This window comes from Anomalospiza imberbis, chromosome 8 (assembly GCF_031753505.1).
Source record: "Anomalospiza imberbis isolate Cuckoo-Finch-1a 21T00152 chromosome 8, ASM3175350v1, whole genome shotgun sequence".
Taxonomy (NCBI): domain Eukaryota; kingdom Metazoa; phylum Chordata; class Aves; order Passeriformes; family Viduidae; genus Anomalospiza; species Anomalospiza imberbis.
Genome location: NC_089688.1, coordinates 3,441,311 through 3,465,757, shown reverse-complemented (window position 1 = coordinate 3,465,757; position 24,447 = coordinate 3,441,311). Strand labels below are relative to the sequence as shown.

Below are 24,447 nucleotides of genomic sequence, written 5' to 3'. Positions count from 1 at the left end.
CACAGCAGCACATTCTCTTACCAGTTGAACAAGGTGAATTTTTGGTAATAGTAAACCTTAGAGTTGATAATACCTTGCACAACTGCAGAGAAGAAAGAGGAGCAGTTTTAAATTTTTCAGAACTAGCACATCTTGGACACTGACCACCAAGAAGAAGGTTAGGTTGTCCTGAGCCCATCTGCTTCACGGGGTTTGCTCTGACTTTCATACACAGAGAAAGACAACGTACCTCATCTCTGTTTCCCTACTGCAGTCGATCCAGGTGTTCTGCCTGTACAGAGGAATTAAACCATTCCTCTCGTGTCTGACTGTGTGTCGACTTTTTTGTTTTTACTGAGCTCCGTGAAGTCAGCGAGGCTCCACAGAGGCAAAGCAGATGCGAAAATCGGTCAGACGGCTCATGGCTCCCCTCAGGGCTCCCGCCTCCGCCGGGGTACGAGTGTCCCGGGCTGGGGCGGACGAAGCCGAGAGGGGTCGGGTGAAGCCGAGAGGGGTCGGGTGATGCCGAGAGGAGCTGCGCTGAGCCGAGCGGAGCCGTGCCAGGGCGGACGAAGCTGCGAGGGGGCGAGCGGAGCCGTGAGGGGGCGAGCGGAGCCGTGAGGGGGCGGCGGGGCGGGGCGGGGCGGGGGTGGTCCCCGGGGCGGCTGAAGCCGTGAAGAGCCGGCCCCGCTCCGCCTCTTCCTGCGGCAGCCGCGCAGTTGCAGCCATGGCGCCCCGCCGGGAAGCCGGTCTGCTGCTTCTGCTCCTCGTCCTGCCGCCGGCGAGCGCGGGGCTGAGCGCTTACTTCGGCACCAAGTCCCGCTACGAGGAGGTGAACCCGCACCTGGTGAGCGACCCGCTGTCGCTGGGTCCCGAGGCGGGCGGCTCGCTGCCCGCCTCCTGCACTCCGCTGCAGCTCCGCGCCGTGCTCCGGCACGGCACCCGCTACCCCACGGCCGGGCAGATCCGCCGGCTGGGCGAGCTGCACGCCCGGCTGCTCCGCCATGCCGCGGGAGCCGCCGCCTGCCCCGCCGCCGCCGCCCTGGCCGACTGGCCCATGTGGTACGAGGAGAGCCTGGACGGGCGGCTGGCGCCGCAGGGCCGGCGCGACATGGAGCAGCTGGCCCGGCGCATGGCCGCCCGCTTCCCCGCGCTCTTCGCCGCCCGCCGCCGCCTGGCGCTGGCCAGCAGCTCCAAGCACCGCTGCCTGCAGAGCGGGGCCGCTTTCCGCCGCGGGCTCGGGCCCACCCTCGACTTCGGCGGCGAAGGTGAGTGCGCGGCACCTGCCGCCTTCCCTGGGGGAGCCCTTGGCTTATCCTGAAGGGCTGAGGGATTCCCAGCTGTCCCAAGGGGATGGGGGATTCCCGTGCCTTTCTGAGAGCGCGCTAGGTGCTCTCTGCGGGCCTGCTCCTTGAGGGGGCCCTGAGCGAATGACTCCCGTGTCCTCCCTGAGGGACCGGGGCAGCCCCTGGCATTCCCGGCTCCACCAAAGGGGATGGGGGTGCCTCACACCCTCCCTGCCGCAGCTCCATCCCTCTCCTGAGGGAGCCCTGTGCTTTCCCTGAGAGCTGGGGGAGCCTCGCTCCAACCCTGAGGGAGCGCCATGACCTCGCAGAGGGGCTGGGGGGCTCCTGATGCCTTCGTGCGTGGCTGGAAGCATCCCTCCCTGAGGGGGCTCTCAGAGGCTTTGGGGATGTACCCTGCTCTCCCTGTGCTTGAGGGGGACCCTGCGCCCCCTCCATGGGGACACGGCTGTGGTGGGTGACGTGTCCCTTGGAGGCTGCCGTGGCGGCCACGTGCTGGGGCCCTTGGGGATGGTGGCGCTCCCCCTGAGGCCCACGTTTGCTTTCAGAGGTGGAGATTGAAGTTAACGACTTCCTCATGCGGTTCTTTGATCACTGCGCCAAGTTTGTGGCCCTGGTGGAGGAGAATGACACGGCCATGTGCCAGGTGACCGCCTTCAAAGAGGGGCCCGAGATGAAGAAAGTCCTGGAGAAGGTGGCCAGTGCCTTGTGTTTGCCAGTGGAGGAACTAAATGCAGGTAAGGAATTCCTGTTAGAGGTGGCTTCGGCTCCAAGGCTGGCCAAGAACAGCTTCCAAGACGTATAGTTATGCAGAGTAGGTAACTTCAGGTGGCTGTGACTTGGAGATGCAGTCTCTAATTAAGTGCATGTGACTGTAAGTATGTGTTGGTGTTGCAGTAATGAATGATTGTCGGATAGTGGTCAGAAGAAAAAGATGTTTGAGAACATCTTTCCTGTAGATGAAATCAGCTTTGCCTGGTTTTGGAGGGATCTGAATGTTTTTCTTTTAATTTTGCTTTTGTGAAACCCATTACAACTCAAGCACATAAATGACCTGAGGAAAAGCAGCCCTGTGTGTTAACTCACCTGTCCAGATCAGAAGTGCTGGGTTTTCCTGTGGGAAAAGCCTCCCAAAATAAGTGTTGCTGTTGGGATTGCAGCATCAGGGACATGGTGGAAACGAAGTTCACCCTGGTGCTGCTTGTACACTGCTCCTGATGTGGAGGGGGAGTTGTCCAAAACCTCACATCTGCCCTTTATTTATTCTTCTGACCTGTGTGGCTGCACCAGCAGCTGACACCTATTTCACATCAGCAGATGGACAGCCTTTAATGTGAAATGCTCACTTTCCTCTTATAATGATGTAATGTGAAGAGCTTGCAGTCCAAAATTTGGATTTTGTGCAATAATTCTGTTAAACTGTGTATTTTTGGTCCTTGGTCTTTGTCCTGCTAAATATTTATTTGATTTCATTGTTTGTATTGCCAAACAGTAATTGCAATTCATTTTAGAGGTAAACTGAGGAGAGAAAGTTGCTACTTGTGTAGCAGTGGTTTATCTCTTGCTTGTTTGTTGGATTTATTGCAGATCTTGTTCAAGTGGCTTTTCTCACCTGCTCATACGAGCTGGCCATAAAAAATGTGACCTCCCCGTGGTGTTCACTCTTCAGTGAAGAAGATGCCAAGGTATGTGAGGCTTGGAGCAACCTGCTGTAGTGGGAATTGTCCCTGCCTGTGGCAGGGGGTTTGGAATGAGGTGATCTTAAATGCCTTTCCATCCCAAACCATTCTGTAATATGTGGTGTTCACATGATATAATCAAGTGATAAAATTCACTCCAGGGTACATCAAATGAGGTTTTCCAGGGCCTCTAAGACTGTTTGGTTTTGGGCACTATCAGCTCTGTAAACCAAATAAATGCCTATTGACAGAACCCAGATAAATGAGACAAATGTTTGTTCCTCTTCTTTCAAAATTGTTTGATGTAACTTTTGATGTTCAGTAAAGCTCCCCCAAGGCTCTTAAGGAAATTTGCACCCCTGGGAAAGATGAGACCGTTGCATAGGTAGGTGTTTGGCTAAAGGGTGGGCAGTTAGGAGTAAGTGATCTCCTGTCTGAGAGCATCAGGCTCACCATGGGCTTCTGCTGAGACCTGCCCTGTTCAGTCTAGTTATTTATAACTCAGCAGGGAGGTGGGAAATGACTTGGGTGCCAGGAATTGTCAGGAAAGGAACAGAGAACAAGGAGAGCACCGTGTGCTTTTGAATAATTCCAAGGCACAGTTCTGTCTACTTGAGATGTGTGCATGTCTCTGGAATGTGAAAACAGACACCAAACAAGCTGGGCTAAAGGTGTGGGATGGATTCTAGGAGAAGAATGATGAGCCAAAGGCAAAATGAGAAGTTCTAAAAAAGCAGTGGCTAGTGGTTGTCTCGATGTGCAGTACTGCAGGGTGTTTTTGATGATTGTTACCAGATGCTGAATTTGGTCACTCTTTGGTCTGATCTGTTGACTGGTTTTATGCTGAAGTGGTTTCAACTGGAGCCCTAATGTTTGGGGTTGTGTTTGTGTCATTACTCCAGGCTGTGAGCTTTTTGTTTTCCCTTGGTGCAGTAATAAAAACCTGTGAGCTCTGACTTTAGGTGCTGGAATACCTGAACGACCTGAAGCAATACTGGAAGAGAGGATATGGCTATGACATCAACAGTCGCTCCAGCTGTGTTTTATTCCAAGATATCTTCCAGCACTTGGACAAAGCAGTGGAGGAGAGCAAAAGGTAAATCAAGAGTCTTCAGTGCTTTTGGTGTGAGCTTTCTTGCTCAATCCTGAGCTGGATTTCATGTGAAAGGAGGTTCAGTACTGTATTTCTGAATGTGGCAACATTAGGAGAGCTGGAGCTAGGAGAATTTTAACAGTGAGAATGCAGTTTTTACTGGAGCAGTATTACTTTGAAGAGTATTTTTTTTTGCTTTTGTTGATGCGTTTGTGCTCAGCTGAAGTATTTCCATCTTTTATCTTGCTGATCCCCACAGGCCTTCAGGGGACAGCCAGCTGCTGTCTGATAGTGTTGTTCTCTTACTGCAGTTTGAGGAGATAGCGAGTTAAAATAATACAGCTTTTCTAATATAGCTTTTTTTGTTAAAAATAATTTGTTGCTTAAATGTTAATTTACAGTCTGTGTTCATGTGCTTATGTAAACTGAACAATTACAAATTCATGGTTAATAATCAGTCACATCAATTAATACTTTAGCAGATTAGTATGGAAATTTTATAGACGTACAGGATATCAAGGATAGGGCCATAAGACTGTATAATGGAAGGAGAGTGATCAGTTTTGTTCCCTTTTAGTGTCATTTTCTCCTTGAGCAGTGAGAGCCTTTCAATCCTTACATTACACACACTAGTTGCAGCTGTGTGTCTCACCTGTATATAAAACATCCCTGTAAGTTTAATAATAACAATTTTTAAAAACCCAAGAGCTGTAGTTGGAAGAAACAGATACAGATGGAGATTTCTGATTGATTTGGAGCTGATCAGCAGTTGCTAAACTGGGAGGTGGGAAGGCAGAGCTCCCAAGCACCGTGGTAACTTTGTGGTTTTCAGCATTGGCTGTGGAAGTACAGTTGCAACACCTGGGGCTCTCGTGTTGTTTTGCCATCACAGAGGGAAGCAGATAGTCAGTGTAAAGGATCAGAACCCTAAATCTTGTAAAATTGCAAGCTGGGTGAACAGTCATCAGGATGAGCCTCATCCTATACAGGAACGGGAAAGCAGAGGTAGCCGAGTGCCACAGGAATGTGTTACTCCCTTCCACAACAGAAGGTGGCAGTCGTAAAGCACTGGAGACCTGGGAATAAACTGGGTTGGGTAACCCTGGAGAGGATGTGGGAATCCACCAGGGCCAGCTTGTCTCTCTTGGAATCTAGGGAGCAGAGATGCAGCTAATCCTATTTCATCTGCAGAGTGAGATTTATCTCTTTTTCATCGATGGAGAGAGACACCCTGTGGCCGTGTGAGAGTACAATGAAAATGAGAAAACATACAAATGAAAAGATATATAAAAGTCTTTCTTTTTATGGTGATGGACAACTTCAGGGCAGCAGGTTAAACATTTTTGCAGCATTTTCAGAAAATGAACTTTTGTGACGATTAAATGTCTTTCAGTGGAATGTTTAAATTTAACAATGTTTAACATTGATTTATAATTGTCTGCTTGCTATAAAATTTAAAAAAAAATAAATTTACTTCCAGGGCATTATCTTTGCCCCAAAGTATTTTTCTTTTTGGAAAGCTTAGATTGGACTATCCAGAAGTAAAGCGGGAAGCATTTCTGTTCTGGGAAGAAGCTGAGGGATCTGGATTATCTGTGCTGCTCCAGACTTGACAGTGGAGAGCAGTGTTGGCAAAGCTGTGTTTTTGTAGCATAATTTATGCCTTTCTGTTCAATAGCTTTGTTCTGTTTTCATTCCCGGTTACAGTGAAGTTAAAAAGAGAAAACCTGTTTCTTCCATGAAGTGGTTGTTGCCCTTGCAATCTTATCACCAAACCTAGTTGCCTTATCAAAGCTTGCTTTTATTTCCTTGGTGGAAAACCCTTACTTCTCGTTAGTCTATCCTTAAGAATATGATGGAGGTGGTAATAAATACCTATTTCTAATCAGTCCCACTTTCAGTTTGCAGTGCAAAAGTTTCAGATGTTTTTAGGGTCTTCCATCATGTGAATTCCAGTATCATTCTAGGGTTTAAACTAACAATAGTCTCTTCTGTGCAGGTCTTGCTGTTAAAAGCAGTGAAAGGGATAGGTTGGGAGCCAGGATTCTCTTTCTTCTGTACAAATTTTCTTAGTTACAAAAACATAATGAGATGTATATGTATATAAAATTAAACCATTTCTGCTTAAGAAATAGACTTTGGTTAAAAGTTTCACTTGTTCCATATCAAACCCATGTGATTTGCTGTACTGAAATGGCATCGTTGGGCAGTTGTCTTATGTCTTCACACTTAAAAAGAATTGTGTTTTTCCCAAGTCTGCCTGCTAGGGATAGAAAATAGCCAGAGAAGCTGGTGAAGAATTACTTTTCAGTGCTGGTTTTCCCAGCAGTTTAATGAACAGTATTTTGCCCACAGGAAGTCTGTGTATGTTGAGAAATTCAGGTGGTCTGGTACTTAATGCAATATGAAGCTGCTCATCTGATTCTAAAAATGTTTGCAGCTGCACACTTGGGCAGAGGTGAATTTGCAAATCAGTTGTGGCACACTTTAAAGCACATCAGGTATTCACTAAAGCTGTTTCAGACTTTCCATTTTATTTTTTCTTCTAGCTTCAAATATTCAACATTACTATTTCCTGCTGGTGAAAGATTATGAAATACCTGTTATTGCTTGTACTGTCCAAATGGGTTACCATAAGGCTCTGGAAATTGGGAGGATGCTTTGTGCAGCCATCTCAGTATTTACAGTGTGTACTGATAATACCAGCCTAGCTGCACATATGCATTGCAAAATATTTGGTAATGGTTTTTTCTGGGTCCAAGGTATTTAAAAAAAAAAAGGACTTATTTGAATATGATTCAAGATCAATTGAAGGTGATCTTTGAGTTATGGTAAACAGACCAATTTGGCAATTTATTGGTAGCTTTTATTGTTGCATGTAATTTGCTTTCCTTTTTGCAGGTCACTTCCCAACACAATTGGTAACCTTTCAGGAGTCATTTACTGCTGTGCCCTAATTGCTCTTTCCAAACCTGTGACTCAGTACAAAGGAGTATAATGGATGATCTAAAACCACTTCACAGTTCAAAACTCTACAAAGGGAACTGAGCAAAAAGCTTCTACATATGCAGTAGCAATGAAATAATTAGATTTAAAAACCTCTTTTTTGCTCAGGTTCCAAATGTTCAGTCAGGTTTTTAATGAAAAACCCCTTCACTGCTGCTGGGATGACTTTCATTAATAGAGAGTCATTGTCTCAGTCAGCAGCTTTGTGTGGTTGTCACATCATAATGTGTGGTTGGCTTTGATTGCTCCATCTTTCAAAGGTGGGACTTCTGACATGACTAAAGGGAGCTCCTGGGGAAGCCAGAGGTGTGAAATTCACCACAGATGCTTGTGGCACATTCAGCAGCATCCCTGTGTCTGCTTTTCTCAAGTTTGTGTGTTTTCTGACCTCTCAGAGAGCTGGGCAGCCCAGAGTCTCTCCCCTGGGAATGTGGCTGTTCATCTGTCTAGCCAGAACTAGAGATTTAAAGCTTCTTGGGCCTTTCAGACTCCTCAGCATGTCCTCAGTCTCCCATTAATTAGTTAATATGCTTGCTCAGGATTGATCTGAAAAAGTACCTGAGCAACTTTGTTAGTTGTACCCTTTTATGTATAAATGAAAAACCCAAACTAAACAGTACCTAGGCAAGTAACAGACAAAGGAACTGGTCTGTCAGTGTCCACCTTGGGCAGAAAGGGTTTGCCAAGTGCCAGCAGCCTCTTGGTTAGGTTTTGGCTCATGATGGATCAACATTGAGCATTATTGTGGTGCTGCTGCAGGAATGCATTTCACCTCTGAGGTTTGAAACAATGGGAGAGGTGGTATCAGCCAGGAAAGAGCCTTTGAAAGTGCAGCAGCTCTGCAGTGAAACACAAGGAGGCCTAGCCAATTAGCTCCAACTGATAAAAGTGTTGCAGGACTAGATAAGAGCCTTTTAATCAGGGTTTTTAATGAGTTTTGTGTAGTCCAGTCAGCTTTTCAAGTTTGCTTTTGTCATGAGTGAGCTTGTTCCTTGTTGCAACAGAAGAAAATTTTTTCCTGTCAATACTAGTGGTGGTATTTTCTTGTGTTGCTGCTGATTCTGGGAATGACTTGCTGTCTTCTATATATGGTGGAAGTTTTGACTTGATACTATTTGACAGATATATATTTTTAACTTTTTTCATTCTTCTTCCCACCGGTGAAAACCCTCTGAGCTTTAACACTGTTAAATATTTCTGCTGCCCTCTGAGTGCCACCACAGCCTTCCCTGATCTCTGCTGCCTCCTGCTATATTTAGGGTTTGTCCAGCTTTTTTTTTTTTTCCCCTGAAATAAATCACAGGGGGAAGTGAGATGGATGAAGAATTCATCCCATAGTTGAAAGCAGGTTTTGGAGTCCTTTGACCTGGCTTTTTTATTAGGGAGAAAAGGAATAAAATGCTTGTTAAACAGGTGTTAAATCTTACCTTCTTGTTGGAGAGATTTTTGCATGCGGTTTGAAGGTTGGCTGGTTGAGCTTTGCTGCAGGAAATGTTTCATCTTATCCCACTGTTTCCTGGGGTTTCAGTTATTTCTAAGTGAAAATCCAATCAGTGCTTAGGAAATAAACTTTGGTTCAAAGAAAGTTCACTTTTTCTGTATGGAAAATGAACTATCAGTAGTCCTGGGAAGAGTAGGGATGATCTGCTCTTGAGAATGGGTGAGCTGATGCAGAAGATTCAGAGTTAAACCCAAATTGGCTGAGATCCAGGAGAGCTAGAATTTACCTGGATGATAAATCCCACATCTGTGCTTTTCCCTGATGCTTTTTTTCCCCACATGGTGAGACTTAGCTCTTGGGCTTGTGCTGCTCAATTGTTCAATACTTTCTTCATTTTCATCTGTGGTCAGGTTTACTTAAAAGGTAAAAAAAAAAAACCCATAAAACCCCAGTGTGGGCAGTTCAGGAGCTGGCACATCTCTCCAATGAAACCTGCTTGTGCTCTGCCTACTGAGAGCCCCTTCTGCTCATTTGGAAGTGCCCCATGAAATGAATATGAAACCAATCGCTTTCAGGCAAGCTCCTAATATTTTATAGCAGAGTTTTATGCACAATCCCTTCATCTCCCTTCAAAAGTGGGAATGAGATTTCCTCAGTGGGCTTTCCCAAGCCATGTGCTAGTAAATAAAAGGGAGGGGAAAAGTGGATTGAAATGCCATTAGTAATTGCCAGAGTACAATGTTGAGAACTTTGATGCTTTCAACAAGATGCTGAGTCATTGATAAACGGTGAGGCAAATTGAGTGTGGAAACACCTGGCCTGCCATTTAATATTTTATCAACCTGTGCTACTGTTTATTACTTTTGTTGCTTGTTTTGCCTTTATCAGAAATGCAAGGGCAGTGGTAACCTTTGCCTGTGGGTATTCTCTGAAGACATAATCTGTCATCATTGTCCCCACAATTAAAAATATCGCAGTTTGACCTTGATGGCCGTTTCGATTGTCATTGCTGGGTGATAGGAAACCACATCTGAGCTGGAGTGCTGACCCTGTCCCTGAACAGGGAGTTCTGGAGCAGTTTGGGAAATCACCAGTACTGGTGAAAGATCAGGCATGCTGTGTGAAAGGGGCTGTGGAGATCTCAGGGCTGTGTCCTATCAGGAAACGGTTTTAATCCTCATTATACTAATCCATTGGGATAGCACCGAGTGGGAGAGGTTTGTTTTGCCTGCCAAGGCTGTTTGGCCTGTTGGCATGAGAATTTCAGGAGACTAAAGCAAGTGAAGGAAAAACTCAGTCAATACTGAGACTGAGCACCTTGTTCAGTCCTTCTTTTCCCACTTCTTCCCTTGTTCTTAAAAACCTGTCTGTGCTATAATTTGTTTCCTGCTTTGTAAACATATGCCATGCTGGTGTTTTATGATTTATTTTTTGCTCTATTTTTTTGAGATTTACTTTCATTTCAACATTCCTGCTTAGCATCACCTGGAAAGTAAAGCTAAACTTTGCTTAAGGCCAGCACTGATAGCCAGAATGTTAATTTTTTTTTTGTCTTACCATTTCTGAAGCCATTTTTGAGTGGTGAAATGTGAAATCCATTCCCTGTGGATTCAGTAAGGCCTATGTAAGGTTGTTTTGGAGATTTTAGCAGCATATTTGCATTCCCAGCTTCCCTCATAGTTAACAAAACAAAGACCACTATGCAGCTGGGAAGACATGAAAATACAAATAATAAGGGAAAAATTTAAAAAGCAGCTCCAGGAGAGAATTTGAATTCCAGGGCAGTCTTGTAGAAATAATGCTCCAGACTAGTACTGCTGAGCACCTTGATGAATCTGATAGATCTGAGAAGTGTTAGGATGGCTCTTTAAAAGGAAAACATTCTCTTGGAGTTCTTGGGAGGGATCAGCAAATATAAAATACGGTGATATGGTAGCTACAGTCATGATTTCCAAACATCCTTCTGAACAGGTTTTCTTATCTAAAGAAATTAAGCAGCTGGGGTTAAGGGGAAATGTCCTTACAGAGGGAAAAAAATTGATAAAATTACAAGAAATGGAGGGTAGGGACAGCTGATTGATTTTTTCCTAGCAGAGATAGAGCTGGAAAGATCTGACCTGCTCAGAATGTTGGGAAGAGCTGACAAGTTCAGTGGCATTGCAAATGTGGCAGTTTTGTTCAAGATAAATAAGATGAAGTGTTTCTGCTAGGAAGATTGTGAAAGGACCTGGTGAGACTGACTGGGCTGGAAAACTGCAGAGCTGTCAAGTTATCCACGTGGGGGAAAATGATCTTCTTATCACCTGTTGGATAGAATCTGGGAGAGCTATTGCTCAGGGGCTGTTGTGAGGTTGTTGTAGCTGTCTGAGATATCCCAAACTTCAGGCACATGGAGTTTGGAGCAGCCTGGCCTATGGAAGGTGTCCCTGACAGGGACAGGGAGTTGGAATGAGCTGATCTTGAAGGTCCCTTCCAATCCAAAACATTCCATGTTTGATATCAGGAATTAAGCAGAGAGCTCATAGATGTAGCATCGATTTCTGTGTAGATGATGGTTCTGGAGTATTGTGCATTCTGATATTCTGATCTAAAGGGGTTTTTATGTGGAATATTGTGGAAAAATTGTGGAAAAAGCTCATGTGGAATATTGTGGAAGGACTAAGGTAGGATTTCTCAACTTGGAAAGAACACTATTGTGAAGCTGTGAGTAGAATGGATTAAATGGGACATGGCATCTGCAGGTAGAAAAAATTAAGAGCAGTCTGTGAAGCTGTGCAGCTCCTTGCCACAGGACACTTTGTGTGCTAGAAATGCATGTGGATTGAAGGAGAGATTTGGCAAAGCAGTGATTCATTACCTAGAAGCCACCTCTGGCCCTAGAGACTTCTGAGCTGGAAATTGCAGGAGATCAAAGGAATGGCCTTCCATTTCCTTCCACAGTCATCTGTGTCTTGCTGCTGTGACAGGAGGGTTGCGAATGTGTCCTAAAACATAAAAATACTTCCCTGCAGGTGTGTGTGGATGGGAAGGATACATGTGAATTGGTCAAGTGGATAAGAGAGGGAAGTGAAGAGAAGGGGACTCAAGGATCCAAAAGCTTTAGAATTTTAAAGTGAATGAAGGGGTCATAAATAGCAAGGGGAGAACATGAGCAGGAGCACTGATTTTGGAGGAGCTGGAAGAATCTGGTGAATGTAAGGATCTTGGTGCAACCAAGGCATAGATGGGAAAAAATACAATGTCCTCCACAGAGAACCTTTATATGGTTTGAAGGCTGCTTCTTTTGAACAGAAAACAGAGGCGGGGCTTGGATGTATTTTTTAAGGGGTGTTTTGTCTAAGGGGAGAGTCTGAGGAGTGGAGTCAGAAGGGCTCAGGCTCACCAGGAGTGTGGTACAGGGAGTGTGTCAGACTGCACAAACACCGTGGCTGCACGGAGCTGGCAGGGCCCATCCTGGCCCACACCAAATTCCTGCTGAGCTGATCAGAGTTCCCATCCACAGGCAAGTCTCCCAGTTAACCATTTCTCCAGTGCTTTGGGTTGGAGCAGGGTAAACGCCTCCTTTTCAGACCAGTCAAGATGTGTCTCCTGGAAGCTAAACCTCCATTTACCTGTGCTAGATTTATGTGGGCCACTTGGAAATGGTCCCCAAAAGCCATCATCCTTCTCTGGAGCAAGGGTCAGATTTTCTTCTTGACTGGTGCTTCCTGCCACAGCCAGCCAGCTCATATCTCCCCTTTGGCTGAACAGTGTGTAACCTTTCATTACATAAATTGTTCTCGGTCATGGTACAAGTCAGTGCCTTGACTTGCTGACCTGTTCCTGAGGGAGAATCATCTTCTGGACTGCTTGGTGTCCCCAGGAATTGGTAATAGCAGTATTCCTGCTGGTCATTTGGACTGCTAAAATGGGGAGGGACAACTGTTGCCCTGGATCTCTGTCTTCAGACTAAATTTGGTAAATGCTGCTGATGATTTGAAGGAGGCTCTCACATCTAATGAAGGGCTTGACTGTGTGAGCTCCGTTCCCTTCCCTGGCCACGCTCCAGCCCCTCCAGGGCTCTCTGGCCGGGAGGGCCCAGGACTGGACACAGCCCTCGGGGTCCCTCGGCAGGGCCAGCCCAGGGGCCAGGCCCTGCCCTGGGACTGTGGCCACCCCATGGCTGGCACAGCCCAGGGGCCATTGGCCTCGTGCCCCCCTGGGCTCCTGTCCAGCCCTGGCACAGCCCCCAGGGCCTTTCCCAACGGGCCCTTTCCAGCCCCTCTGCCCAGCCTGGAGCTGCAGGGCCTGGGGTGACCCCAGGGCAGGACCTGGCACTTGCTGAACCTCACTATGTTGGCCTTGGATCAATAGTTGGACAAAGTTTAGGAAGCTGCGTTTAAAATGTCTGTAACAGACTGAAATTCCCAAAGATGCTTTTCTCAGCAGTAACACAGGCTCAAGGTGTCCTTCAGCCATGGTTGCTGGCATCTGTGCCATGTGTTGGTGTTTTGTTTGAAACATGAGCCTCTTGCTCATCCCTTCCGCTTCTTTTCTTTTGTAGCTCCAAACCCATTTCCTCACCTTTGATTGTCCAAGTTGGGCACGCAGAGACCCTCCAGCCCCTGCTTGCCCTGATGGGTTACTTCAAAGATGATGAGCCTCTCCTGGCCAGCAACTACGCCCAGCAGGCGCAGCGGAAATTCCGCACCGGCCGCATCGTGCCTTACGCAGCCAACCTGGTGTTTGTGCTCTACCACTGCGACCACGTGAACGCCTCCCGGGAGGAGTACCAGGTGCAGCTGCTGCTCAACGAGAAGCTGCTGCCCTTCGGTCACTCCAACGAGACCACCTCCACCTACACGGATCTCAAGGACTACTACAAGGACATCCTGGAAAACTGCCACTTCAAAGAGGAGTGCGAATTGCCCCAAGTGAATGTCACTGCTGTCGATGAGCTGTAAGAGAATGAAGTAGAGCAGGTGTTCTTCAAATTGATCTGGCTTCAGTTCCACAGGTGTTGGGAACAAGCACTTTGGATGATTTGCTGCTGCTGTGTTGACTTTCTAACCTTGCAGATTTGGGGGGTTGTCTCAGCTCAGTGCACTGGTTCTTTGTTGCATAAGCAGAGCTGCATAAACAACTGCTGTCACAGGGAAGTTGTAACAAATGCGTGATGCAAGACACAAATACCTGTGTGTTTATATTTGCAATTAAGCTGATTTCATTGGTCACTGCTGTTATGAATGGGCCATAGATTTAAGAGCTGGGGCAGCTTCTATTTTACTGGATCTGAAGGTGGTTGGACTGATTCAGTGTTGCTTTCTGCTGCCTATGTTTCTAGCTGCTGTTTTCCTGTGCCACGCATGAAATATTTCAAACCTTTTTTTGATCCTTTTCTCAAGCTTCTAGAAGGGAGAGGGTACATAGTTCTTCTCCACAGCTGAACAACTTCTGCCTGGACAGCACCATTTCTATTTTGGTCATTCTAAAGCTGGAGGAGTTCCTGCATGCATCACCTGCTTGAAAAGGGGCAAGGAATTAAAAGTCTGAAGGTCATCATCGACCAATCCTGCATAGGAACTTAGTTTCCAGGGTAAGTAAATTATCTTTAAAAAGTAGGGAAAAAAGAAATAAAAGTGAGGGTGTGGAGACTAGCCACTCTTCCTTTTATATGCTCTGGGAAGTGCAGCAGTTATTGTCTAAATCCTCTGGAGTGTCCTTTCACTAACACCATCTATTTCTGCTGTTATTTGGGCCAGGGTATTCAGATTAGGCTGTGCCATGGCTCTGAATCTCTTGGTCCTGGCCAGATGCTGACAATTTTCCTACCAGCTCCGGCTGGAAGGGAGCTCTGATGTCTCCAGCCTCCTGCTTGAAATGGAATTGTTGCTAACTCTGAATTTGGGTTTTTGAACTGTATAAAGATTGGGCCGAGGCTTGACTTCTGTTAACTTTAAGGCACCAAAAAAGCTGCCACTTATGTAGGCCTTACACATTTGATGTGCCACCTTGCTTTTGAAATGCAGCTGGTTTTAAAGAGATGAATGGCATAGAAGGACTGGTGATATTTTAAAGGAAGTGCACTTCAGTTAGGTTCCATTATGCCTGAAACATGGGAAGTATTTTAGAGTTCTGCAGTGTGACAGTAAAAGGAAAACTGAAGATAGCTGATGAGAAATGTCTGAATTAAGTCAGAAAAAGATTCCTTTGTCACCTGCAGAGGAATGGCTGTTTGACCAAGTTGGCCCAAAGCAAATGAGGATATGGATTTATGATGCTGGTAGCTCTTGAAGTGTGTACTCTCACCATCTAATGAGCATTCAGAGCTCACCCTGTAAAGTGGAGTTTATTATGCTGTGTTTCCTGGGCAGGAGGTGAAGACTGGGAATAAGTGATTACCACAGCATAACCTGCAGCAGTTGAAGGTATAAATGTCCATAGTGCACCTGTTAAGTCCTTTTTGTAGGCTCACCCCCAGAACTGGGAACTTAACTGCTACAAAAACAAAAAAGCCAAACTTCAAGTTGAGAAGTTACACTTAGTGTATGTGGGTTTTTAATTTTTTTCCCGAGGACTCGGCCTTTGGTCACTTTTTTCTTCTTAATATACCTTGTATAAAAGCACTTCATGTTTACATACCTGTAAGTTAAGGAGCAATTGAACACGTGGTTTTTGCTGCTGCTCTCTGCGTTAAGGGCATTTCCCTACCTGTGGTTGTTTGATTAGTGCACCACTTGCTGCAGAGATCACTGAAGATACTGATTCAAGTATTTCAGCACATGCCTGTGTAAAATCCACAGCTCTTTCTGAAGTTGGGGAAATGGTTAGGGAGGAGTTCAGTGCTGCAACAACCAGAGGAATATAGGTCAGGATAATTGTCAGCCCCTGCATATGACTAGTGCTCAATCACCTTTGCATGTCTCCTTTTTCACATGATCCTACCTGGAGACTAAGTCAACTGATGGAAATGGTTGTGACAGAGCCCAGTTAAGAACTTTATTGCAACATTTGAGTCAGGCTATAAAGAAATGAGCCTTTGTTTAAAGGCAGTTAAGTTTGGAAAGAGCAGATACAAGAGTGAGAAAATCCACCTTTGAACAAATATTTTTTTTCTGTGAGTCAGTGATGATTCATGAACAGAAGGGATGAAAGCTTCACTATGTGAGATGAATGGAGGATTCTGTTGTCAGTTCAGCAAGACTGATTTTAAGACATCACATTTGTTAAAAGATACATCCTTCTTCCTTATGGAGGGAAGAATACATTGCACTTGACTGCTTTTTTTGATTGTGTGCCAGGTGAGGTGCAGGAACCAAAAAACTCCTGCTGTGGAGTACCCTTTGTGCACTAGCAGGTTGATTGTATGTTTAAATTCTGTGGGTGATGCCTCAGAAGCTGTTCCCTGTTTCACCTTGGAGCCTCATACCCCCAGTGTAACAGATCTCTCTTCAGTGCCTGTCAGCAGTTAACTGGAGAGGAAAATGTGCTATTGGGGCTCTGATCTGTATTTAGAGGATGCTCTGACTCACTCCTTTGGCAGAATTAGAGGCTCAGCGTGGAAATTTTACACCATTGTGACACTGTAGAAGTGTTGGGACATGCAAATACTCCAGGCACTTACTCTGGTTCTTAGCACTGGGGGAGGTAACTTCACTCTGATCCTTTTGTCTAATAAACAAAGACATTTGTTTAGCTACTTAAAAAAAAACAAACTAAAATGGATCAAAAAACTTTCTCCAAAGTTGTGCACTAGCTCAGTATGCAGTGTTTGATCAGGCTGCCACATCTCCTGGCAGTGCACTTTCCCGCATCCTACAAAAGTCCTGCAAGACAAATAATGTTTTCTCCTCCTTCCTGTGGCTCTGGAGGCCTCATCTCAGACATCTGTCAAGGACTCTCTGCAACCTTCCTGCAACTGGAAGCTTTCACTGATGGGAAACACCAACAGTGCTCTTGTATGCTGGCCTTCAATATGTGTGAAGTACATCTTAATTTGTGAAATTGTTTATCTTTCTGGCAAGTGATTTTTTTTTTCTGTCTATAAAGAGCTGCTGTTGTTCTGGTTAGCATGGAGCTGTCAAATGCAGATTTGTAATGATCTGGTACTAACTAACTGGATTAATTTGGAGCACTTGAAATGTGGATTTTTAGCGCTGTGAAATAAAACTGCACACTTTCTTAATCTGTTTTCTGAGCAGCAATAATGACATGATCTTTGGAATCATGGTTTTGTTTTTCTTCAAAATACAATTGAGAGGTTGCTGTTAAATGTGTTGGTGTCTGATTATTTTAAGTCATCAGCTTTCATGGTGGTTAATAGAAAATGCCTTAATTAGGTAAAAACCTAACTGTAATTAGATTTTTATGCTCATATTTTGAGGGGACTAAAGATTTACTCTTGTTTCCAGGAACCCTGGTATAAAAAGCAGTAACAATTTCCTGACATGCTTTTTGCAGATGCAAAAAGGGTGCGGTGGCTGGGATGGCATCATCTTTGATTAAGGGCTGTTTCTGTATTTTCTGTGAAGGTGTATTAGTCTGTAAGACAGCTGGAAATGGAAAACAAGAGAGGATGTTTTGTTTAAAGCAGGGAAGAGCTCCCCCAAACTGTGCAGTCACAGGCAAAGAGGGAAATGCCTCTCAAATTAAGACCCTACATAGAACCCTGGGGGAAAGAACACGATCAGCACCAACCATCTCCCCTCTCTCTGTTTTTTGGGTCTTTAATACACTAAAGAGTTCTGTTTGTTGTCTAACTCTTCAAAAGGAAGGTAATATTATCAGGTGCTGCTGAGACAGGAACAGTGGCTTATCTTTAAAGCGTTAAATTCTTGCTTTCCTGGGCTTTAAATTATAGATTTTCTCCTGACCTGAGTGGCCTGGAGTGAAGGTCAGAACTGGGAAGGTTCAGGCTAACAGCATGGGGCATTTAGAGTGGTGGACTCATTCATTTATTGAATTCAGCAATTCCTTTGAGTTTCAAGGGACCATTGTTTCTCTTGACATTGTGCTGAAAGGTTAGAGCACGCCTCTTACTGTGTTCAGTTAACAGAAACAAATCCCTTATCTTCAGGGAAGGGATTACTGTAGAAGGAGGAGTATGGAGGGAGCAAGGTGAATTTTGCATTATTTATTTAGGGGTCAGAAAAGCTCTGCAGGCTTGTCCACGTTGGTGATCTCTAGCTCTCAAATGCTTCCCTGGCTGTGATAACAGACCCTGAACCTCTTACAGAAGCAGAAGGTGCCCAGGTGGTCTGGGAGGAAACCACTCCAGAAAGAGGATCCAGGTGGGATCAGGCTCCTCAAGGTCCTTTAGCTTGGTGCCCCCTGGCTTTTGGTGGGACATGGTGCCTTGAGCATATGGACAGAGCAAACATTCCCCATCCACTCCTGATTGCAGCTACAGGGTTTTATTGAGCTAAGGACAGTGGATTTGTGTTTAGCTTTATATATTTCTCTTAAGGAATTGATCTTCTACACAGCTCTCCTGGTGCTTTCCTAGCCCAAAGCAGGAGTCTGTCTGCTCAGGTGAGACCACACCTGCAGAGCTGGCCCAGCACAGGAAGGACCTGGAGCTGCTGGAGAGAGTCCAGGAGAGGCACCAGGATGAGCAGAGGGATGGAGCAGCTCTGCTGGGAGGAAAGGCTGGGACAGCTGGGATTGTTCACCTGGAGAGAAGCTTTGGGGTGACCAAATTGTGGAATTGCAGTGCCTGAAGGAGCTACAGAAAAGACAGATTTTGGACAAGGACCTGCAGTGGCAGGATGAGGGGTAATGGCTTCCCAGTGCCAGAGGGCAGGGATGGATGGGATATTGGGAATCAGGAATTGTTCCCTGGCAGGGTGGGCAGGCCCTGGCACAGGGTGCCCAGAGCAGCTGTGGCTGCCCCTGGATCCCTGGCAGTGCCCAAGGCCAGGTTGGACAGGGCTTGGAGCAGCCTGGGACAGTGGGAGGTGTCCCTGCCCATGGCAGGGGTGGAACTTGATGGGCTTTAAGGTCCTTTCCAACACAAACCTTTCTGGGATTCCATGCCTTGCTTTGCAGTGGGATGTGGTGGATGCTGGAGCTCAGCTGGAGCTTTGGGAAAGTCCAGCCCCTCTCATTTGAGTCTCCTGCTAGACTGGAATTTCAGCCACGTTTCCAGGCGCTGTGATTTGAAATCAGTGAGAGCTTCCAGCATTCTCAGTTAGGAGAATTAGTTCCCATATGCAAATGGTGAGGCTTGGCATGTGTTCTGCAGCACCTCTTGTGATCCTGATCTTGTTTCAATGTTGTTTTCCTCAACACCAGCAATTCATCCCATTCCTTGGAGCACTTTTATTGGGAGAGGAGTTAAGCACTTGACCTCTTTGCACTGCGCTTGCGCTTCTTGTGACTTTGATTTTCCTCTCCCCACATGGGAGGGGCTCATCTTGCTTCGTTTATTCCTTGTGCTGAAGTTATTATGTTCTCATTGCTGCTTTGACTTTTGGCTTGGTTTGCCCCTGTGCCTATAAATACGTTTCCTGGGCCACACTTGCTCACACTGTTCAAGGTGAGGCTGTGCTGTTGACTTGAAAAGGAGTGAAATGATAATTCTTGTGAACTTTTCTAGGTTTTTATTTCACACTTCCCCCACATAAAATAGCATCCCAAAGATATGCTCTGTGTATGATGTATTGCTCCTTCTTGCTATTAATGCTATTTTGCTGCTCTCTGAGGGTTTTGGTTGCCTAAAAATACTTCTGAAAATTGGAACAACTTTATTATTTATGAATGTGCAGTATCCTCTATTGTTTAAATTATGGTTGTTTGAAACGAGTCATTGGTTTGTTAGAATAAATATACAAGGGACGAGGTAGAGGGAATGTTTTCAAACAATCAGATAGTTCTGTCCTAAGCAGAGGGAGGTGGCTCTTGATCCTCTGTGATCCCGCCTTTGTGCTGGATCCGCCAGGACAGAGTTGGCTTTCTGGGCTGCCAGGTCATGTCCAGCCTCTCATTCACCTATCAAATTTAAAAGCCCAACCCCCTAAGCTCCTGTTCCTGGTTTATGTGCCAGAAGGGAGATTTGAAGTCCTTAGGGGTTTGGTTTGCGGCCTGTAATGTTATACTCACCCTTTGTCTCCCTGTTGTATCCTGACATAGCCATTGACCTGATTCCTCTGGAGATGCCACTTGCATCTCATTTCAGTCTTTGCTTTGCCAGATCCGATAAGTTGGTCCCTCTTCATCTCTCCTCCTCACCTGACTTACTTCATGTGTGTGCTGGCTGGTTTCACTTCAGTTCTTTTGAACTTTAATGACCACCATTGTACTTGGTTTTCCACATGAGGTCCAGCAACCAGCTTGCTGCTGGCAGGGAGGTCTCCCTACCTTTTTTTCCTCAGGAAGGTTAATCATTAGGCCAGTGAGGGTTTTATATTTATTTGGTTGGTCAAGGGCTGTTTTCTGTGGCCCTATGGACGTCTTGTGCTCTGGTTCCTATCTTCTGCTACAGAACTTTCTCACCAGATGCCACAGGTCATGTCTTGCACATGGATTTGCGTAGAACAAATTTCATTTTTTGCAATATAAAGAGTGTTGCTAACTATATCCTACATTTCTCTGTTTGCCTGCATACCTGCTGCTTTTATTATCTAGGACCTGCTTCCTCATGCTCCCAGCCCTCTCAAGCATGAAGCATATGCAAAATCCTGCTGGATCTTGGCTTTGCAGGAAAGCCTTTGGGGTTCAGATTTCATCTCCCATAACCCAGAATTATCAGGCTGTTCTTCAGCCTTCGTGGGCCTTGGTGTGGCAAAGATCAGCACATCTTTCCTCTCTAGGGAATGCAGCTCTGCCCTGAACCCACCAGTGAGGATGTTTGGGTTTACAGGAGTTGATTGTCCCTGGGGATAATCAGGAGGTTTCCCCTTTGCCTTTCTTCTCCTGGGTTTGAGGTCAGGTGAGATGGATCCTCCAGTGTTCCCATGGGGCTGATCTCCCCTGTCTCCATCTGCATCCTTTCCAGGCAGAACTGGGAGCAAATGCCACTCCCAGCATGCCATGGCCTGACTGCCCTGTGCCCCTGTGCTCCATGTCCCTGCTCAGGCAGGAACAAGGTGGTGACTCAAGGGGGTTCTTGATAGGTTCAGGTTCTTCCTTATCTTTTTCTTTTCCCCCAGGAGGTGCTGCATGTGTTGATCAACCCAGCCTTGGGCACAGGGTTGGAGTTGGGTGTCAAAGCCAAATCTGGGGGTGTGCTTGGAGCTTCCAGCTGGATGAGGCAAGACAAGGAGGCTCATGTGACCTACTTGTTCAGCTCTCACACACAGCCTGCAGAGCAGAGACCTGAGCTGCAGGAGACAGCTCTGCTGGGAAATGAGGAATTGTTTTCATCCCGCAAGGCAATGGAGAGCTTTCGGGAGCTTTGAACTCCATCATGGTTATTGGGCCACTTTGTGCAGAGCAGCTGTGGCTGCCCCTGGATCCCTGGAGGTGTCCAAGGCCAGGTTGGACAGGGCTTGGAGCAGCCTGGGACAGTGGAAGGTGTCCCTGCCCATGGCAGGGGTGGGAATGGATGGGCTTTAAGGTCCCTTCCAAATCAGTGTTTGAATAAAGCACCCAACACCTGTCACAAACAGTAAACATCACCCTGACTTTTTTAAAGCTTATCACCTCTACCTAAGAGTGGCTTTTCTATGAGAGTGGTAAAAACGTTTCTCTGGATTATTCTAAAAATAGCAAAATTGCGATTGAGTTTAGCAAAGCAGAAGAAGTTTTCTTTCACTTGGTTTCCTGTGAGAGCAGTCACTTAGTTGGTGGCAGCACACATCTGTCATGGTTGACAGCTTGTCTGGAAGTCTGTGTGACAAATCTCACTAGGGAATGGCACAGGGGGGGAAAGTGCTACAATCCAGTAGTGTATTGCAGATCCTAAATCTGCTTCTGCACAGGAGTGAAAACAGGTGAGGACTGTGGGGTTTTCCCTGTGCTACCTGGAAAAGGGCTTGGTGCTCCTGCTCACAAGTGTCTGGAGATGGAGGGAGTGACAGGTAGGAGCTGCTGTCACAGCTGGCTGCTTTGTGAAAGGATTAGGATGAAATTAGACTTCAAAATGTGATAGGAGCTGACTTCCTTACCTGTCTGGGCTTGTCCAGCTCCAACACTGCCTGGCCCTGGAGAGGCTGGATTTTAAATTGGCCCTTCCATAACTGATTCTGCTTCAGTCACCACTGTCCTGGTGGCAGTTTTAGCCAGCCTGGTATCTCTGTAGATACCTTTGGCCTTTTCTTCTGCCAGCCTGCTTTTGGAAGAAGACATACATGGCTTCTGATCTGACTTGCTGAGTTCCCAGATTACTGTAGGGAAAGTGAATCTGAAAAAAATTCAGGAGCTGGGATTTTTATTCTGGTATTGTAAAAGGAACAAGGTAGGGATATGGGCCAAAGTCTGTGATAGGGATAAGAAATCACATAGGGCAAAGGCAACAGACAGTAGTAGATTACTACACTCAATAAATAAATATCTTTACTGCAATATGACACATCACAAAAGGGTAAGAATCCTTGGTTTGCTTCCGAGCAAAGATACTTGTAAAATCAATAGTCCCTTCCTTGTAGAGTGTTGTCCAGGCCTTGGTAGGCATATATTTTATATATTTTGTATCTTGGAGCTGTGGTGTACAATCAGAAGGAGAGCATGTGGTCTGTCTGCAAGTGGGAGCTGGGATTGCTCTAGGTTCTGTGGGACTGGCTGGAAAACCTCAAAGGCACTGCAAGTTTATGGACAGGCAAAGGGAAAAGGAGAAACATGAATACAAAAAGAAAAAATAAATAGGTGAGTGAGAAAAATCAAGGACTCCTGTGAGAACTTAGTTTACAGATCTGGTGGGCAGAAGCCGATGGCCAGCAATTCCCCCTGCACAGGAGGCACAACTTCTTCCCTGGGCAGAGCCCAGCCCTGAGCACATTGTGCACAGAGCCTGGGGGCTCTCCTCCCTGGGGCTGTGCAGAGCTGTGTGCACACAGGGCTGTGCCCTGAGCTCTGGGATGGCCCTGCTGGAGCAGGGAGGTGCCTCCAGGTGCCCATGAGCTCCTTCAGCCCCAGCCACCCTGGGATGCTGTGCTGAGCAGTGCTCAGAGGACAGGACATGTTTGTACCTACCCTAAAAAAGAAAGTGACAGAAGCAGCTGTGGGATTGATTATTTTGCATTTTTACCGTTTCCCTAATGATTATGGGGATCTGGTATGTGTGAGATGCCATCCCCAAGGCTGGACCAGTTGCACTGGGAACCTTCAGATCTGTCAGTGGAGCCCAGAGGGTGTGTGGGAAAGCAAGATCCTGCTGGGGAGCAGGAGTGGTTGTGTCAGTGGGGCATTAAAAACCTGGCCTGGGATTGTTTAAAGTGAGCTCTGCAGCACTTTGAGAAGACCCAGGTAGGTGCAGAGCTTGTTCCTGGCTTGGGCTTCTCTCTCCCATTGTGAAATCCTGGCAAACTGGTTTGGAACTCAGTTTCTGGCTGTAGCAGTCCCCAACTGCAGTGGGTGTTGCCAGTGCTGGCGGCTTCAGTGGCTGATTTCCTGTCACTTCTGGAGCTCTTGTTCTCTCAACCAGCTTTCTGAAAGTTGGGGATGATCCCATGTGTTTGAATTATAGAACAAAGAAAGGAAAAATGCTTCCTGTTCTCATTAAATTCCTGACTGCTGACTCCAGGAGGTAATGCCCTAACCTGGGATCTCTGGTGCTTCCAGCAATCTGTGCTTTGCTTTCATAGCTTATTTCTGATTTGACATTTCACAAGTGAGGCTTTAGGGCTGCAGATCCACCCTTGACTTATGCACAGAATTCAACCCCCTTTGTGCAGAGGGTGAAAGGTGAGGTGGATAAGCTGGAAGTGCTTGTTGGGGCAGTTCAGTATCTCTGGTATCTCTGCAGGCTGATGCCAGAGGAGTTACGTGTGTTCATTTGGGAAACATTCAGATTTCAAAGGTACCTAATGCACTGGGGACAGGATGAGCAGACTTTGTCACACTCCCAGTGACTGCAGGATGCTCCATTAACTGGGTGACAGCTTCTCCTGGCACTTTGGAAAAACAAAGCCAGAGAATCTGAGAAGAAATGGTGCTGAAGGTAACAACGGTGTCTCCATCACTTGAAAAACTAAGCAAGGCACTGAACCTTGATCTGCAGGTTCCCCAGTGCTAGGAAAGCAAATTAACAAGAGCAGAGGCAGCAGAACAGGAGTAGTTTGAGTGCAGGGAGAAGTGGAGTGCTTTTCCACCTAGCAGTCATCAAATAAGGGAATTCCTGCAAGGATTTCTGAGTATGGTTGTGCAGCTTCAGAGACAGTGACCTCCCCCCTGTCCTTCCATGTGGGAGAGCTCTGCCAGGCACAGCCCTGTCCTTCCATGGCCTTGCCCAGAAGCTGCAGCACTTCTGGGGCTGATAGCTCAGAGCAGAAGGGATGTGGCCTCTTCATTTCCACCTCTGCTGCCTGGTAGGTGGCAAAAGGTGTTGGTGAAGGTATCCCACTGGTCGTGGCCAGCTTGCAAACATTGATGTGAGCGTTGGTGCTTTGGGGCAATTTCTTGGGTAATGCTGGGATAGGAATTTGGGCTGAGAAGGTGATTTGGAATGGGGAACATGGATGGAGCAAATGCCTCACAAGCAGCTGCTTGCTGGGCCAGTTTGGGGGAGTTATATATAGATTCTGCTCTCTGTTAGTGTAACAAGGTGCACAACAGGCTCCTGACACAGCTTTTTCTCTAGGGATTTATTGTTTCTTTGAGATCAGGGTGTTAGGGCAGTACAGACTTTGCAGGAAAATGCTGAATCCCAGTGCACAAGGGCAGGTCATGGGGGCATGACTTCCTTTTGTCTTTTCCAGTAAGGAGAGGAACAACAGTCACCTGTAAACAGATTGAAAATCCTCACAAATTAAAAATATTCCTTGTAATCATAAAATCACTGAATGGTTTGAGTTGAAAGGGATCTTAAAG

The 24,447-nt window shown here is 46.3% G+C and overlaps 1 protein-coding gene across 1 annotated transcript; it reads left to right on the top strand.

Annotated features, from left to right (window-relative positions):
• Positions 1–671: 671 nt before the first annotated feature.
• MINPP1 (multiple inositol-polyphosphate phosphatase 1) lies at positions 672–16,177 on the top strand. Its single transcript, XM_068197012.1, has 5 exons — positions 672–1,247; positions 1,832–2,020; positions 2,871–2,968; positions 3,925–4,058; positions 13,046–16,177. Exons 1-5 carry the CDS (start codon positions 707–709, stop codon positions 13,443–13,445), a joined length of 1,362 nt encoding a protein of 453 aa, XP_068053113.1. The 5' UTR covers positions 672–706; the 3' UTR covers positions 13,446–16,177.
• Positions 16,178–24,447: the final 8,270 nt, after the last annotated feature.